Source organism: Ursus arctos, unplaced genomic scaffold (genome assembly GCF_023065955.2).
Source record: "Ursus arctos isolate Adak ecotype North America unplaced genomic scaffold, UrsArc2.0 scaffold_30, whole genome shotgun sequence".
NCBI lineage: Eukaryota > Metazoa > Chordata > Mammalia > Carnivora > Ursidae > Ursus > Ursus arctos.
This window is the reverse complement of record NW_026622986.1, coordinates 21,575,715-21,592,885: the sequence shown is the minus strand read 5'-3', so window position 1 is coordinate 21,592,885 and position 17,171 is coordinate 21,575,715. Positions and strand designations below refer to the sequence as shown.

The 17,171-nt window shown below is 38.4% G+C and overlaps 1 protein-coding gene across 1 annotated transcript in view; it reads right to left on the bottom strand.

Annotated features, from left to right (window-relative positions):
* CUBN (cubilin) overlaps positions 1-17,171 on the bottom strand; it is a 256,991-nt gene that overhangs the window by 103,478 nt on the left and 136,342 nt on the right. Inside the window, exons 32-36 of the mRNA XM_026479003.4 lie at positions 16,607-16,766; positions 14,517-14,630; positions 12,762-12,872; positions 11,208-11,336; positions 10,069-10,201 (exon numbers count right to left, since the gene is read on the bottom strand). Of these exons, the coding sequence (XP_026334788.3) occupies positions 10,069-10,201; positions 11,208-11,336; positions 12,762-12,872; positions 14,517-14,630; positions 16,607-16,766 (647 nt within the window). The remainder of the gene's footprint in view (positions 1-10,068; positions 10,202-11,207; positions 11,337-12,761; positions 12,873-14,516; positions 14,631-16,606; positions 16,767-17,171) is intronic.

The window sequence follows — 17,171 nt, the reverse complement described above, 5'->3', positions numbered from 1 at the left end:
ATGATGGGCTAATTTTGCCAGAGTTTAAGTGCCTTGAGTCAAAGGTATCTATACTTAATTTCTGAAAAGACAGAATAAATATAGGATTTGTAAATATAAAGGCTACTGTTCAGAAATGTGGCCTATTCAACTTGTATTATATTCTGTTGTTATGAGACATGGGGGACTAAAGGATAGGAAATAATATCTATTTCATGATTGTCACTAGTAACATATAGAGTCTGGAACATGTAGGTGCTAAATGAATGCTTTCAGAACTTGGCCTTAATGTTTTATAAACTTGGATATATAAATATACAGTCAATACAACCCAATCCACACTGCCAAGACAATTCAATGGGGAAAAGAAAGTCATTCTAATAGGTGGTGCTTCAGTAACTGAATATCCTTATGGAGGAAAAAAAACAAAAAAACAAAACCCTCAACCTTTGCCTCTCTCTATACACAGAAATAATTTAACATTCCTTATAGATGTAAACATAAGAGCTAGAAACATAAAGCTCCTAGAAGAAAACAGAGAATGTCTTTAAAACCTTGGGGAAGGCAAATATTTCTTAGATTGAATGCAAAAGGCATTAACCATAAGATTTAAAAAATTAACAAATTCGAGTTCATCAAAAATTAAAATTTCTCCTCGTTAAAGATGTGACTAAGAAAACGAATAGGCAAGTTACAGACTGTGCAGGGGGGAGGGGAGAAGAGATAATTACAAAGCATATATCTAACAAGGGACTCGTATCTGGAATACAAAAGGAATTCCTACAAATAAACTATGAAAAAAACAAATAACCAAGTCAATAATGACAAAAGATTTGAACAGACTCTTAAAAGAAGTTGAGTGGGTAGCCAATGAGAATGTCCAAAGTACTGTGTCATGAGTCATCAGAACGATGGAAATTAAATACCACTGTAAGTTATCATTTCATACCCATCAGAATGGCTAAAATAAAAAAGACTGACAAGATCAAATGTTGGCAAGCGTGCACAGCAACTAGAAGTCTCATATATTTCTGGGGGGCCATGTATACTGATGGGACCATTTTGAATAATTATTTGGCAGTTGCTTATGAAATGAAATACACATCCCATTAATGGTCCAGAAGTTCCTCTCCAAGGTAATTACCCAAGGGAAATAAAGAAAAGGATAGTAGTGATGGTTGCACAGAATTGTAAATGTATGTAATGCCACTGAATTGTATACATAAAAATAGGTAAAACACTATTTTTTTATATTATATATCTTTTACCATACTAAAAAGACACTTGAATTTTAAGTGGTAAAATTAGATCACCACAGATCTGCTTGAGAAAATTACCCTGCAGTAACATATAATGGCAATATAATATAACAATATAATAACTGGGGACAGCAGGAAAATATATTTTTGTTTTTAGGTATACTGAATCTAACAAAACGGTGTATTACCAACGTAGAACTATTTGTTGGAGCTAATTTGTAGTTTGGACTTCAAAAGAGGCTAGGGGGGCTGTACTTGGAAATCACCTACGTGTATATGATAAGAGCTGAAAGCACGGCGAGACTGGGGTTTAGAAATGAACATGTGGGAGGTAATTAATAGAGAGAAAGAGAAGAGATGACAGCAGAAGCTTAGGGGAACACCTGCATTTTGAGTATATTAAGAGGAAGAGGAAACAGAAACACAGGAGTAAGTGTGAAAAAGAGGATAAAAACAAGTTCAACGTCATGTCATAAAAGTCAAGAGAGAAAATGAAAGAGAGGGTGAAACTGAGTGATGATGAGTATCAAATAATGCACAGATCTGAGACTAAGAACAGGCTATAGGATTTGGTTGCTAAAAATAAATTAGTAACTTTTAAAGGAGCAGTTTCTGAGAGTCCCCTATAGAATTATTTTTCAAATATACTAAGGACTAAAACAGATGATTTTTGTGGTTTCCCATGAGATGGTGAATTACAATTATAGCAACAACAAAACAATAACAAACTTTCTATAACACCCAGTAATTTGAATTTACAAGTTCTCTACAATTATTCTTTTCAAGTTCCCATTAACATGTATTAAAACGTATCGATTTTGTTGGCCACAAATTAAGTCTCAGAAAATATTAAAACTATTAAAAAAACATGTTCTATGACCACTATAGAATAAAATGAGAATATAGTAACAGAGATAACAAAAGGTCCCATAATTTGGAAACAAAATGTCTTTCCATATAAACCATGTGTTAAGTAAAAAGTTGTAATGGAAATTAGACTATATTTAGGACTGAATGAGAGTGAAAACATTGTGTATTAAAATTTATAAAGTGCAAAGTAATATTTAGAGGGAAATTAATTGCTTTAAGTGCCTATAAAAGAACAAATATTAAGAAAAATGAGTTAGGTGCCTAATCCTAAAAGTTAGAAAAACAAAGCAGGAAAAAAACGTAAAGGATGTAAAGAAACAACAAGACAACATCTGAAGTCAGTGAAATAGAAATGTAGGAAGTACGAGAAAAGATAAAAATATCAAAAGCTATTACTTTGACAAGACTAATAAAGTATAAACTGCTGATAAAACTGATCAGTAATAAAAGAAAGCTTAAATGAGCAATATAACTAATAAGAAAAGGACTTAATTTCAAATACATTTAAACCTTTTTAATTTTAATGATATCCATTAAAAACCTTATGCCAATAAATCTGAACTCTAAGCTTTCTATAAAATATAACTAGTTGGAGAAAAAATGAAAAAACTAAAAAAGTCCATTAAATCAAACAGAAATCAATATTTAAAGTTGTGCACAGATAACACAAAACCAAAATATGAGCCCAGATAATTTCATAGGGGAACTCTACCAAAGCTTCAATAAATCAATGGCTCAACCTCAATCTTATGCAAACCACAACAAAGATTAGAAAAGAGGGTGAGACTCCAGCCTTTTGAGGTTAGTATAATCTTGAGAGCAGAGCCAATCAAGGGAAGTCAAAGAAAGAAAAGCGTAGGTCAACCTAACAATATAGATGAGAAATCCAAAATAAAATATAAGCAAAATGGATCCATCAATTTGTAAAATATATAAATCTAATCAAATTGTACCAACAAAGGTTTAAGAATAGAAGATCAATAAGAAAATTCAACACACATACACATGAACATGCACGTGTACCCACAACTAACAGACAAAAATAGATGCAAAATATACTGAGAGAATCAAGACAATTGCAGAAAAAGCCTTTGATAAAACTCAACACCTGCTCATCATAAATTCTATTAGAAAATTAGGAATAGAAGGAAACTTTCTTAATGGGATAAGAAATGCCTACCAAACACTTATAGCAAGTATACTTGGAGGTAAAAATTTTAAAGCATTTCCTTCAAATCAGAAACAATACAGGGAGCCTGCTCTCATCACTTTGTTCCACATTACGCTGAAGGGTTTTCCAGGGAAACAGACAAGAAAAAGAGGGAAAGGTTGTAAGGACTGGAAAAGAAGAGCTGTCAATTAATATTCAGGAAGGTTCATTCATTGATAAATATTTAGTGTGCACTTTAATGTGTCAGGTTCTCTTCTAGGCACTAAAAATACAGCAGTAGAAAAGAGAAAAATATCTTTGTCATTCAAAAGTATACAATGGTTGCTGGGTAAGATACACAAAAATCAATAGAGTTTCCTTATATCTGCAAACAAAAGTTTAGAACTTAGAACTGCAACTTAGTCAACATTTACTCAACAAACAATTTTTACTGTCTTCTATATTGTCTCACACTGTCATGGGGGTTGGGGGTAGGACAATGAAGAACATAGAGACTATTCCTCCCTTTCAGGGTCTTCTATTTAAGAAGGAAAGATAGATAGTAAATAAGTAGACACATAATGAGGTACTGATCAGAGGAAAAAATAATTTAAGAGGGTGTTATCTTTGGTAAGGAGGCCAGGTTACATTTGTAAGTTTTAAATGGATGCCATTTTCAACAGCAACAACCAAAAAACGGTGTCTAACTATAAGACCTCTATTTAAAAAATGTGAAAGTTTACTATATGGAAAACCCAAAAGAATCCACTCCCAAACTATTAGAAGTTATAGAGCAATTCAGTAATGTGGCGGGATACAAAATCAATGCTCAGAAATCAGTTGCATTTCTATACACGAACAATGAGACTGAAGAAAGAAATTAGGGAATCCATTCCATTTACAATAGCACCAAAAACCATATGTTACCTTAGAATTAACTTAACCAGAGACGTAAAGGATCTATATTCTAGAAACTATAGACATTGAGGAAGACACAAAAAGATGGAAAAATATTCCATGCTCATGGATCATAAGAATTAACATAGTTAAAATGTCTATGCTACCCAGAGCAATCTACACTTTCAATGCTATCCCGATCAAAAGACCAATGACATTTTTCAAGGAACTGGAACAAATAGTCCTTAAATTTGTATGGAACCAGAAAAGGCCCCGAATCGCCAAGGAACTGTTGAAAAGGAAAAACAAAGCTTCACATCACAATGCCGGATTTCGAGCTGTACTACAAAGCTGTGATCACAAAGACAGCATGGTACTGGCACAAAAACAGACACATAGACCAATGGAACAGAATAGAGAACCCAGAAATAGACCCTCGGCTGTTTGGGCAACTAATTTTTGACAAAGCAGGAAAAAACATCCAGTGGAAAAAACACAGTCTGTTCAATAAATGGTGCTGGGAAAATTGGACAGCTACATGCAAAAGAACGAAGCTTGACCACTCTCTCACATCATACACAAAGATAAACTCCAAATGGATGAAAGACCTCGATGTGAGACAGGAATCCATCAAAATCCTAGAGAAGAACATAAGCAGCAACCTCTACGACATTGGCCAAAGTAAACTTTTTCATGACAAAGGCAAGAGAAACAAAAAATAAAATGAACTTGTGGGACTTCATCAAGATAAAAAGCTTCTGCACAGCCAAGGAAACAGTCAAAAACACTAAGAGGCAGCCCACAGAATGGGAGAATATATTTGCAAATGACACTACAGATAAAAGACTGGTATCCAAGATCTACAAAGAACTTCTCAAACTCAATACGTGAGAAACAAATAAACAAATCATAAAATGGGCAGAAGATATGAACAGACACTTTTCCAATGATGACATACAAATGGCTAACAGACACATGAAAAAATGTTCAAAATCATGTCATCAGGGAAATTCAAATCAAAACCACACTAAGATACCACCTTACGCCAGTTAGAATGGCAAAAATTGACAAGGCAAGAAACAATTGCTGGAGAGGATGTGGAGAAAGGGGATACCTCCTACATTGTTGGTGGGAATGCAAGTTGGTACAGCCACTCTGGAAAACAGTGTGGAGGTCCCTTAAAAAGTTAAAAATTGAGCTACCCTATGACCCAGCCATTGCACTACTGGGTATTTACCCCAAAGATACAGACATAGTGAAGAGAAGGGCCATATGCACCCCAATGTTCATAACAGCATTGTCCACAATCGCTAAATCGTGGAAGGAACCGAGATGCCCTTCAACAGATGACTGGATTAAGAAGTTGTGGTCCATATATACAAAGGAATATTACTCAGCTATCAGAAAGAACGAGTTCTCAACATTTGCTGCAACATGGATGGCACTGGAGGAGATAATGCTAAGTGAAAGCAGAGAAAGACAATTATCATATGATTTCTCACATCTATGGAACATAAGAACTAGGAAGATCGGTAGGGGAAGAAAGGGATAAAGAAAGGGGGGGTAATCAGAAGGGGGAATGAAGCATGAGAGACTATGGACTCTGAGAAACAAACTGAGGGCTTCAGAGGGGAGGGGCGTGGGGGAATGGGATGGGCTGGTGATGGGTAGTAAGGAGGGCACGTATTGCATGGTGCACTGGGTGTTATACGCAACTAATGAATCATCGAACTTTACATCAGAAACCCCGGATGTACTGTGTGATGACTAACATAATAAATAAAAAAACATTAAAAAAATGTGAAAGTTTAACAAAACACATAAAAGAAGAACAAAATAAATGCACAGATATTCCAAACTCAAGAATATGAAGAGTCAATAAAGATCCTTCTAAAAATTAATGTATAAATTCAATGTAATTCCTGTCCAATCAGTAAGCATGATTCCATTTACATAAAGCATAAACTGGAAAGCAATACTAGGTAGTGTGTATGGAGACACAGATATAGATATATATGCTACACATATTCTACATATATAATATAGTATATATTATAAAATTATAAAAACATGGATGGAAGTGATATACATGCAATTCAAGATACAGGTTGACTCTGTGATGAACAAATAAGGGGGACTTTTGCTGCCCTGTAACATTTTATTAATTTTAAAGTTAACTTTTAAAGAAAAAAGTAATGTAATGGTTAAAAAAAAAAGTAGAGAAAGTGTATGCAAACTGTTCTTTTTTTAGAAGTAACCGGAGGGAGTTTTTGCTGAGAAGAAGCAAGACAAGACAAAAAGAAGAAAGAATGACCTAGAAAGACTGTAGAGAAGAAACTGTCAGGGGGGAAAATGTCTCGAGAATAGAAAACTTACTTTTCTATTGTGTGTATCTTTCAGTCAATGTTCAACATTGTGTGTTGCAAGATATCACATGATAGTAAGTAGAGTGCTCTCCTGGGGCTCTATCTCAGCTAAAGGATGAGGATGACAGACCACCAGCCTGGAGGTTCTGAGCTCCTCAAGCCCCTCTATGGGATGAATGTTATCAGGCACACCTCCAAGCATTCACTGCCAATCAAAAGGCTAGAACAAACAAGTCAGATCTGCGCTACCATTGCTTCTCAAGCCAGATACTAGCATTGGTCAGTCTCTAGCCAGACAAATAGTGAGTCTGTGGCTCTCATAATCCCAACAAGGTGAGTTATTACAATATAGATCGTCTGTATCAATATTCTAGACACAGCTTTAGCAGCCAGCTATGATCAGTAACTGAGTAGCAGAAGAAATCAGGAAAAATCCACATCAAGCTAAGCAGACCATACGTTTGTCCTTACCCCCATTGTCTTCCTTGACAATTTACTCTTTTGTAATACCAAGTTTCTATCGACAGTCATTTCTGGCAAGCGATTGTTCTGAATCTGTCTTTAGGATGATGAATTAACACTTAAATTCAGGCTCGGTTTTATTACCCATAACATTTTCAATAAGGAATTATGCTGAAATTGCTTTTTTTGGTTTGTTTTTGCTTCTCAGAAAGTAGGAAAGGAAGAGAGATCATTTGCCTCCACAGGTGATCTACATGAAATCAGATCTGAACTTTCTACTCAAAGTACAATATGTGGTCCAGCAACATCAACACCACCTGAGAGTTTGTTTAAAGGAAGAATCAGGACCCACCAACCAACTAAATCGGAATGTAGGTTTTAGCAAGATCCCATGTGATCCGTATGTACACTTAAGTTTGGTCCAATGGTGCAGAAGATTACTAAGTGAAAGTCTCTTCTGTTTGAGTACCGCACTGGTATAATCCAGTGCCAAATCACAGAAAGGACATCTTATTAAAAACGAGAGTAGGATGATGCTTATAAGAATCAAATTAAACTTTTTAAAAAGTTTATTGTTTTCTTGGAAGTCTTTGTTTTAGGCCAGTACATTTTATAAGCAAATCTACCCTCTTTCCAAAGACTTTGGCTGAGATCTGTTAGTAAAAATATGATGCGGAACAAAAATAGTACAATCACTGTTTCTCATTATCTCATTTTGATTCTTGAATCAAGATCAATCACTTTTCGAAAAGCACTCTGCAAGCATAAAATATATTTTCTGTTAATCCATTTAAATATCTATGTTACAAAAAAACCCCTCCTTTTTAGATTCTATTTCTCCCCCCTCCTTTTTGTTACAGATTCAACCATAATTTCTCCAGTTTTTCTCCTTATTCAATTTCACCACAGTGTCCACAATCCAAACCCTGTGGTTTTGAACTTGACGTATTCCATATGCTTCTCCTACAACCCAGGGGAATGTTTCCAAGCACCCATCTGGATACAGTTTAGACCAGGGCAGAAATAACTCACAGGCCTTGCCATAAAGCCCTTCTCATTATCCTCTACAAAAAGAGGAACATCTTGCATTCTACAAAATTTGTTTTAAAAATGAAACTCAAGCAAGTAACAGAAAATAATTAAAATTAACTTCTTATGAACAAGCAAGGGAAAAGCTGAGTCGTTAAGATTTGTCTATATGATAATTAGGATTTAGTCTCCATTAAGCAGTAAAATGAATGAAATGAGCTTTTTGTGCTTATTTCCTATCTTCTAGACAGAGCTCAGCATCATCCATTTGGATTTAACCGTGAACTGCCACACAAGGTATTTTAGAAATGGCAGAGTGAGATAATTTCACATTCACTGACCATCTGGTATGCATCACCCTTGTGCTATACATTTTACATTTGATATCCTAAACTCTAATGGTGGCCTTATATGTATATGATTATCCTGTATAGATGGAATGAATCTCTTTAGGTTTTAAATAAATAGCTTCTTGGCATTAATTTATTAGTAACTCATCAAGAAATGGGATGTCTGTCTTAAACATTCCCTGCACCTGGCCCGGTTCCTGTCCCCACTGAACGTCAGATTAGTCAACAGTGTGAATGTGGTGGAGACTAAAAGGAAAAAGACCAGGAAAGAAGCCTTGTTATTTGGCAATTATGAGGCCTAGTAAGCCACGTGAAGGACTTTGGACTCTATCATAAGAACAATAATCCTGTTTTATTCATCATTATATAGAGAGCCTCTGGCCTGGGAGTCACATGTGCTGACTATGTGAGCACACAGTAGGGGCTTAAAAATACTTGTTGGATAAAGGAAGACATATATCAGGTAAAACTTATATACATAGATTTCTTCCCCTATAGAACTTTGAGCTTTTAGTAAAGACAAAGGCAAACAGAAACTTCTTTTCCATGTGGCAGCTTAACCTCGCTTTGCCTCTCAGGCACTCAGAGGGTGTCTTTGTGTTAACACAATGCCACTTGTACCCTGAAGAGGCACTGTCTGATTGATGGGCTGAAAGAAAGCAACTGCAGATGTCTGAACGTGGTCCACGAATGGGACTGTTCTTTCATTTTTAAAATCCTTTCTTAAACAAATAAATAAAAATAAAATCCTTTCTTGACGCATAGAATGGCATGTCTCAGAGAAGGAGCAAGATTTTTTTTTTTTTGACTAAACAGGCCAGTGTCCTCAAAATAATCCTCTCAATGGTTACAAGTTATTTATTCTATTTTTTTCAAAAATGGAATTAGAATCCAAAATGATGCTCAATAATATGTGATATGATATAATAAGTAACCTTTAATTTAAAATGGCAATTTAAGTGCCAAAATTATTTCGCTCCATATTTAAGTGTCTCCTACCAGTACAGTATATCACAGGTAACCTCTCTACTGATGAAAAATTCTCATGTCACTTATCCTGTGCTTTTCACTAACTACTTCTCGAAAAACACATTATTGTTGTTTAATTTAATCTAAGACCATGCTGAATTTGGCAGGATTCTACTATTAAGTCCATAACCACAGTCCATATTCAAAGTCTTACAGTTCAATTAGGAACATACAAGTGATTTTACATACCAACCACTAAGTTCCTAAAAACTTCCAAAAGCATTTTTCTGGAAGTAGATGGTAAGGTGCACTGGGGTAGGGCTATGGTATACAGGGAAAGGAAGGCTTCATGGTGATGGGGATTTCTGCTGGAAGAAAGAATGTTAGTATTTCTCTGGAAGACTCTAAATGTGTCTAATTCAAAAGAAGATACATTTACTGTTCCCTGAAAATAAACATTCCACAAATTAATGCACCAGTAGCATAGGCATATCTTTCTCATAATGTTAAGCAGGGCTCTATCATTCTCAAGAAAATTTTAATGCCATTTATAACCCAAACTATGACTAAACAGAGGAAATTTGGAAACAGACTTCCTAAAGTTCCCACCATGTTCTCTAACAGTTGCTTGGACACACATGCTGTTAGTTGTCCATTCTATTAGTAACTGTGCTTCCTTCCTGCAGACTCATTCACACTAAAACAATACACTATAAAAAAAAAAAAAAAGGATTTACATAAAAGACAGCTGGAGCCGGTTGCCAGGGGAACTGACAATGTTCCAGACACACTCCACATTAGAGGGATAAACTTCCGGGTAGCCAGGGCTGTTGAAGATGCCTTCAGCCATGTGGAAGGTTCCACCACAAGCTGGAAGAAAAGAGAAACAAAGTGAGTGTCAGAGCAGAGATCGAATGCAAGATACCGTAAGATGAAGGAGAAAGAACAGAGAGGAGCTGTTAGCAGCATCAAAGGATATCCTATTTCCTATTCCAATAAAAAAAAAAAAAATCCATGTCATATATCATACGGAAAAGATTCTGAAGACTGAAAACTGTAAGCCACAGGACATGGCAGATCAGAAGGAACCTCGGCAGTTTCTCTTCCAAAGCCTTTTCTCACTGTGAACTGTAACTTTATGTAATAAAAGACATATTTTAATCCCAAAACCGCTCAGTATTTCTGCCCAGGATGATTTTCAACACTGGCCTTGAACAGAAGGCAGTATTCCAGCTTTTCCCTCTCAAGAGAACACTGAAATGCACACACAAATCTTTTAGGTGTCTTGTGCTTTTAACTGCTAATGACAAGAAAGCCGGCAGCTGACCAAGAGCACACCCCTGGCTGGCCAAGCCAGCACTGGGTGGCTCCTCTATCCCCTCCTGCCTACATGCCACCATCCATCCTGCCATCAGTGACAACACCCGGACCCGCCTGAGCCCAGTGGGGAGCCCAGGGAGATGGGAGAATAGCAGCTGTCCGTTCATAAGAGATGCCAATGGACACTGTCAGTCAGGGGTTGCCTTAACAGACGTGCCATGAAGAAGACCACTGATTGTTCCAAGGTCATCCCAACCAATTCTCCCTCTTCCCAGAGCTCACTGTTAGCAGCATGAGTCACAGTAGCCAAGGTATGGAAATACCCCAAGCGTCCGTCAGTAGATGAAGGGACAAGGAAGATGTGGTACACCGCTGACTACTATTAGAATTTATAACAAGCAGGTGAACCTAAATTGGAACACAGTAAGGTTAGTCACGGAGGTGATCTCAGGAAACTAGCTCCCGATTCTGAAGGTAGAACAGTCCCAAATAACCAACCAAGGATGTCTACCACGTTTCCCTTAACCTAGTAGCGCCATTTGCTACCTTATCTTACCTGACGATGAAGCAGCAAACGTAGCATGGAAACCTTCGGAATTCAATGTGGAATCAGAGACGAACCTCAGCGTCAGAGCACTGCTGAAGGAAGTGATGGGATGGGGCATGGAGGTGCCACAGTAGCGGCCTGAAAGAGATCAGGACAAGCAGAAGGAGCGTGACATGGCACAGGCTGTTACTTCCAGTAACCACAAGAGAACAAAGCAAAAAGAAGAGATCACTATTTGGAGACTTTAAATCAGGGTTGGTGTTTGAGACAATGCCTGAGAATTTAATATAAACAATAAATACATGCATAGGAGAGATGATTTATAAACATGTTGAAGAGCATTAGAGGGAGATGAGAAAAATGTAGTTTCGTGGCTCCTAATGTAACTAACGTTAAAATCTCCAGCACAGTAGGGTCCCAAAATGCACTAACACTTAAAAGCAATGTATTACAGCCAAAAAAAGAAAAAAAGAAAAAAAATGTGGATGTTGGAGCCAGAATACATGGGTTCAACTCCTAGCTCAGCCACTTGCTAGCTGCATGACCTGAGACAAGTCAAAAGACAAAGTGCTCTGTGCCTCAGTTTCCCCACTTGAGAAAAGAGACTATCAATAATAATGAAACCTCTATCACAAGGATATGAGGATTAACGGGGCGGGGGGGGGGGGAAGAGGGTTACTACTTATAAAGTTCTTAGAAGAGTACCCAGCACAAGTTAAGTGCTAAGTAAGTGTTTGTTAAATAATATACCCTCATTGTTGGTCAAGAGCTCACAGATAAATACGCCCAGCCATACAACCAGGAGTGCATAGAGCAGAAAGTACTCAAGTGCCCACTATCGTCTCAGGCACTGTGTTGGGCACTAGGAATAAAGCAACGAGCAAAGCAAAGTCCCTCCTTGGATGGAGCTTGTGCAGGATAAGAAACTTGCACGACAAAGTTCAAATATGAGTCACTCATGATAAAGTTTCAAAAAGCTGAGATCATTTTACTTGAAGATATTTCAGCAAGTAGATAGCAGCAATCTTTCATTTTACTGGGATGCTTTACAATCAGAATTCCTGTGTGTGTGTGTGTGTGTGTGTGTGTGTGTGTGTGTGTGTGTGTGGCTTTGTTTTTTGCTTTGTTAATTTATTTATTATTTCATCCATCCATTCATTCATTCATGCATTCATTCATTCCTCTATTGCTTCCACTGAAGACAAAACCAGAAGAAACCCTCGATCTGAAAATAACAACTGGTCATATAGTAACAAGAAATTTCTCACAGAATGCTATTGAATGCTAGAATGGACAGCATTTCACTGCTTTCTGAAGCAATTGCAACTTTTAAATTAAAAGACAAATACATAAACCGTCCACGTCCTTGAAGATGAACAAGCTGTGTTTCTTGAGCCCCACATTACATCCTGCTTTCCTACCCTCTACTTATTTGTACTTGTCTTATGCTGCCCTTGGTCTCTACTGGAAACGTTCTAACCTTGAATGACACCATATGCACATGTCAATCAATAAATACAACCCAGTCAGGGCCGCAGATGCAAAGGAGCGAGCGCCACGTACCTCGGAGGGGTGCATCATCATGATCGCCATCCAAGACTTCTATAAAGTCTCGTGTGCACGTGGTGCTGCTTTCGAGTCCAAAGTGGTCAAAGGAGAGGGTAATGTGGTTGACTGTAGGAAAAGGAGAGGAGACTAGTAAAGTACTGGCAAACAAAACATCCAGGGAGAGAGATTCTACCTCTGATCATTTACTGTGCGGGTTCTCCAGCAGGGAGGCATCGCCTTTGGTTCCTCTGAAGAGTGACAGAATCAATGTTTTTTGAAAATGCCTGTATGGTTTGAAATGCTGATAGTGGTAAATAAGAGGGCCCTTGGGTATGTTCCTTCCATGGAGACCATGGGGAGTGTCTTGTTGGAATATATGGTCTTTACACCTTTTATACCAGCCATTGCTGGGTTCTTCTCGGAAGCATTTTTCTCCATAGATTAGTTTGCTGACTTGTAAATGAGACACTCTTAGCTCCCAGGCATGCAGAGCCTGGCTCTCTTCATTTCACTTGAGGGCCAGAGCCAGGGCCTAGAGGTTTGGAGTCATTTATAAAGAAAGCTTTGAATTCCTTGCAAGTGCCTGGGAGCATTTTTCTTTTGCTGTTCTTCCAGGGTCCCTAATCTTCAGAATAGGATCTTTTCCTATTAATGTCTTTGAACCAGTGAGATCTTTCATCTAAATGCTTTACGACTCATTAGAAATTATCCTTACATGCAAAACTGCTCAGCTCAAGGCAGGGGGCTTCTTTATCGAAGGCTTAGTTTCTGGCTGGCTGGCAACTTTCTTTGGCTAAGGATTACTTCACCAACCCCCAGATCATATGCATGTCAATAAAGACATTCTTTTGTTAACTTTCAACATCCCTAGGAGAAGTGGTAGGGAATATTTCAGTCAAATTCTTCATTTTTTTAGATTAGCTAATGGGGCCTCATTAGCTTAAGCGATTTGCTTACTGTCACAAAGGTCGTTGTAATTATAGAGCAGAGTAAAGAACTTAACGCCTTTCCTACATGATGACTGAAATCATAACTTTTTCCTGAAAAACTCAAGGAAACGCAAGACTCCTCTGAAAGAGGATTCATATGGCCCCAGGGTCACCCTCTTTGCCAGGCCTCATTTTCTCTGTCTCTAAAGTGTGGACAGTAACACCTACAACCACGTTGTTACCAGGTGAAAAAATAAGATTCTATAATTTTTAAAAGAAAATAATGTAAACACTTATGAAATGTTTCTTCCAGGCCTGTGCTAGAACTTTTTGTGATACGCGCATTGCACCAGAGACCAGGTTTTACAATTAACTTCCGCTCTGACCAAAGATCAATACACTCATGGCATTGCATTCCCAAACTACGAGTTATTAATTTTTTCAGTCTGTGGTTCTTATTATTAATTTGGTCATTTAGCAACTGTCCTGAATGTCTAGTACACTCAAGTCACAAGTGTCAAAAACTATTTATCAATTATTTTTGTTTACCCCCAATTTCGCATGCCTGTCAATACAGCAAGGTTATAGGGGCCTTTTTTCCCCTTTGTTAGGCCTTGAACCATCAGGTTTTTTTAAATGAAGAATAAACAGTAAAAATTACGTTTCTATCAGATTAGGAAATGCTTGTTCTCGTGCACATCGGGAATGGGGACTTCCATAAAAAGAAGAGGAAGGCCATCAATTGTTACCACCAAGGAGATAAGAGCATTAGTCATAGGCGGACTTTCCCACAGACACCATCCATCCCGGATTCCTTTTCTTTTTTATTTTTGTTACTTACAGGGAGGTTGAGCTTGAATTATCCAGCTGCAGTTCTGATTGTTTGGATACTTGGCGGGGAACAATGGGGAGGATATAGTATCAAATGAGTTGGTGAGGATGTAGCTTCCACAGGCTGCGAAATGCACAAACACACACACGTCATGTACTTTTGATTTCTACAGACTGTACAAAACAATGATTTGATGAGTAAAAACGTAAATGATTTTCTCCTATTTTTGAAATGCATGCCAAGGAAGTACTCCGCCAAGGAAGCTGCACATAAACCATGAGAAAGTCGAAATGCACTGCACGTTTATAACAATATTCTTCAATTGCAGGAAGTGGGGAGTGGCAGAGAACAACAGATTAAATGGCTATGAATTGCCTGAATCATTCACACGAAACTGTATCATTGATTCACTTATTCTGCCCACTCCTAAATTTTAGGTATAGGGATAACCTCATGAGCAACTTCTTTTTTTTTTTTTTTTTTTTTTTTTTTTAGGAAAATAGTCAATTGAACGAGACTGCATAAGGATGGCTATGTATTATCAGAGAACCACAAAGCTTTGTGGCAGCGCAGAAAGGAGAGTCTGTGGCCGGCTGGAGAGAATAAGGAGTGTCTCATGGATGGGATAGTAGCTGAAGGAGAAACTGGGGCTGGGGCAGAGTAGTCCAGAGAGCGAGCAGCCTGAGCTAAGACACAGAGGAGGGTCAGGCCTGCAACTACACAGACTTGGCTGAAGTGTGGCACTCTTTGAGGCTGTTGGAAGTGATGCTGGAAAAAAGACTGGGGCAGGTTCCAGGCCCTTAGGTAACATCTGAAGGAACTGGGGCTCCATTCCCTAGGCAGTGCAGAGCCAGGACAGATCAATGGAGGGCTCAAGGGCATGACCACAGTGGGGTTTTTGTGAGCTGACTCTGGAGGAAGATGGGGAAAGGGTGGATGAGTCGGAGAAGGCTTTATAATAATCCAGTGGAGACCCACTGGGGACATTGTTTACTATGAAGCAACCCATAAGTAACTAATTAAATGAAAAATGAAATGTGTTCAGAAACTATTCTTTTCTTTGGAGAGTGACTAATTTATGCATTCTGTCTTGTTCCAAAGTCTACAATGCATCTTTGGGACACTTCGATCCAGAAACCAATTCTAGACAGGGGTCTTTACTACAGGATACAAGCAAACCCCAAACAGACTAAGTGACTAAATGGCCCACACTTCTTTGAAATAACAAGGACCAGCTGAGTAAAACTCAGAGGCACACTGAAGCCGATCAACAACTCCTTCCGCTCTGGGTTCCATCTCTGACAGCGGGATAAAGGGTCAGTCTCTAAGAATAGCCAGATGAAAGGCGATGGGTGAAAAGGTAGAGTAGGATGAACTGAGAAAGTAGTGATTTAAGAATGAAAACAATGGGGGTGCCTGGGTGGCACAGCGGTTAAGTGTCTGCCTTTGGCTCAGGGCGTGATCCCAGCGTTATGGGATCGAGCCCCACATCAGGCTCCTCCGCTAGGAGCCTGCTTCTTCCTCTCCCACTCCCCCTGCTTGTGTTCCCTCTCTCGCTGGCTCTCTCTATCTCTGTCAAATAAATAAAATCTTAAAAAAAAAAAAAAAGAAAACAATGGAAAACAACACTGATTCCTCAGGCAGACAATGGCAGGATTCAGAAATGAAGGCTTCCTGAGGGCTAGAATCTGACTCTATATTACAAGCAAGTCTTGTCATTGATGATGGAGTATCTCCTCCCAGCATAAAATCTTGGATAAATGCTAGATAGTTTATCTATGAATGAATGAATTTGGACACTTTTTTACAGTGACTCTAGTATTAACAATACTTTGAAGTATTCTTCTAAAAGCTTGCTTGAGAGATACACAGATCCAAAGGAAGTTAGCATCATCTGTTAGACAAGAGTAAATTTAAAGGATGAACAGCTGGAATAATTGCAAATGATAGTTCCTTTGTTCTATTTAAATTGTCACCTGTCAAGTAGAAAGCTGGACCAATTTCTGAGGCCTGGCCTCATTTCACTGTAGTACCAACAAGGACCTTCAGAACAGATGGCTGGTGCCTCAAGGAGACACACAGATACACTAGGCACTTGCCTTGCCTGAAGTGAGCTCGGAAGCCCCTGCTCTGTCTGGAAGGGCCAGACTGAAATCGCAAAAAGAGGCTGTTTCCTGAAGAGGTGATGGGGTTAGCCAGCTGCTGTCTTCCACACACACGGGAAAGGCGGGTAGTTGTGGCGCTTAAACCATCATATGCCTACAAAGAAAGACAACAGGGAAAATAGTAATTCAGAACTTCAGATTTACATCTATGAGGCCCATAGTCCATGGGCTATCTACACATTGGTGAGCTAGTGGAAAACAACACATTCACTGGATCGTTATGTCACCATTACATCCCTGAATTGATTGATTGATTCGTTCATTCATTCGTTTATGATTTTATTTATTTTTTGAGAGAGACAGAGTGAGTGTATATACACACACACATACACACACACACATGAGCGGGGGGTCGGGGGGCAGAGGGAGAGAATCTTCAAGCCACCCAGGCACCCCATCCCCGGATATTTTTATAAATGCTATCACTTTCACAGCCCTCCTTCCTCCCCTGACCCCGATGCCTCACATCAAGGGCCATCCCCACAACATGAAATGTTTG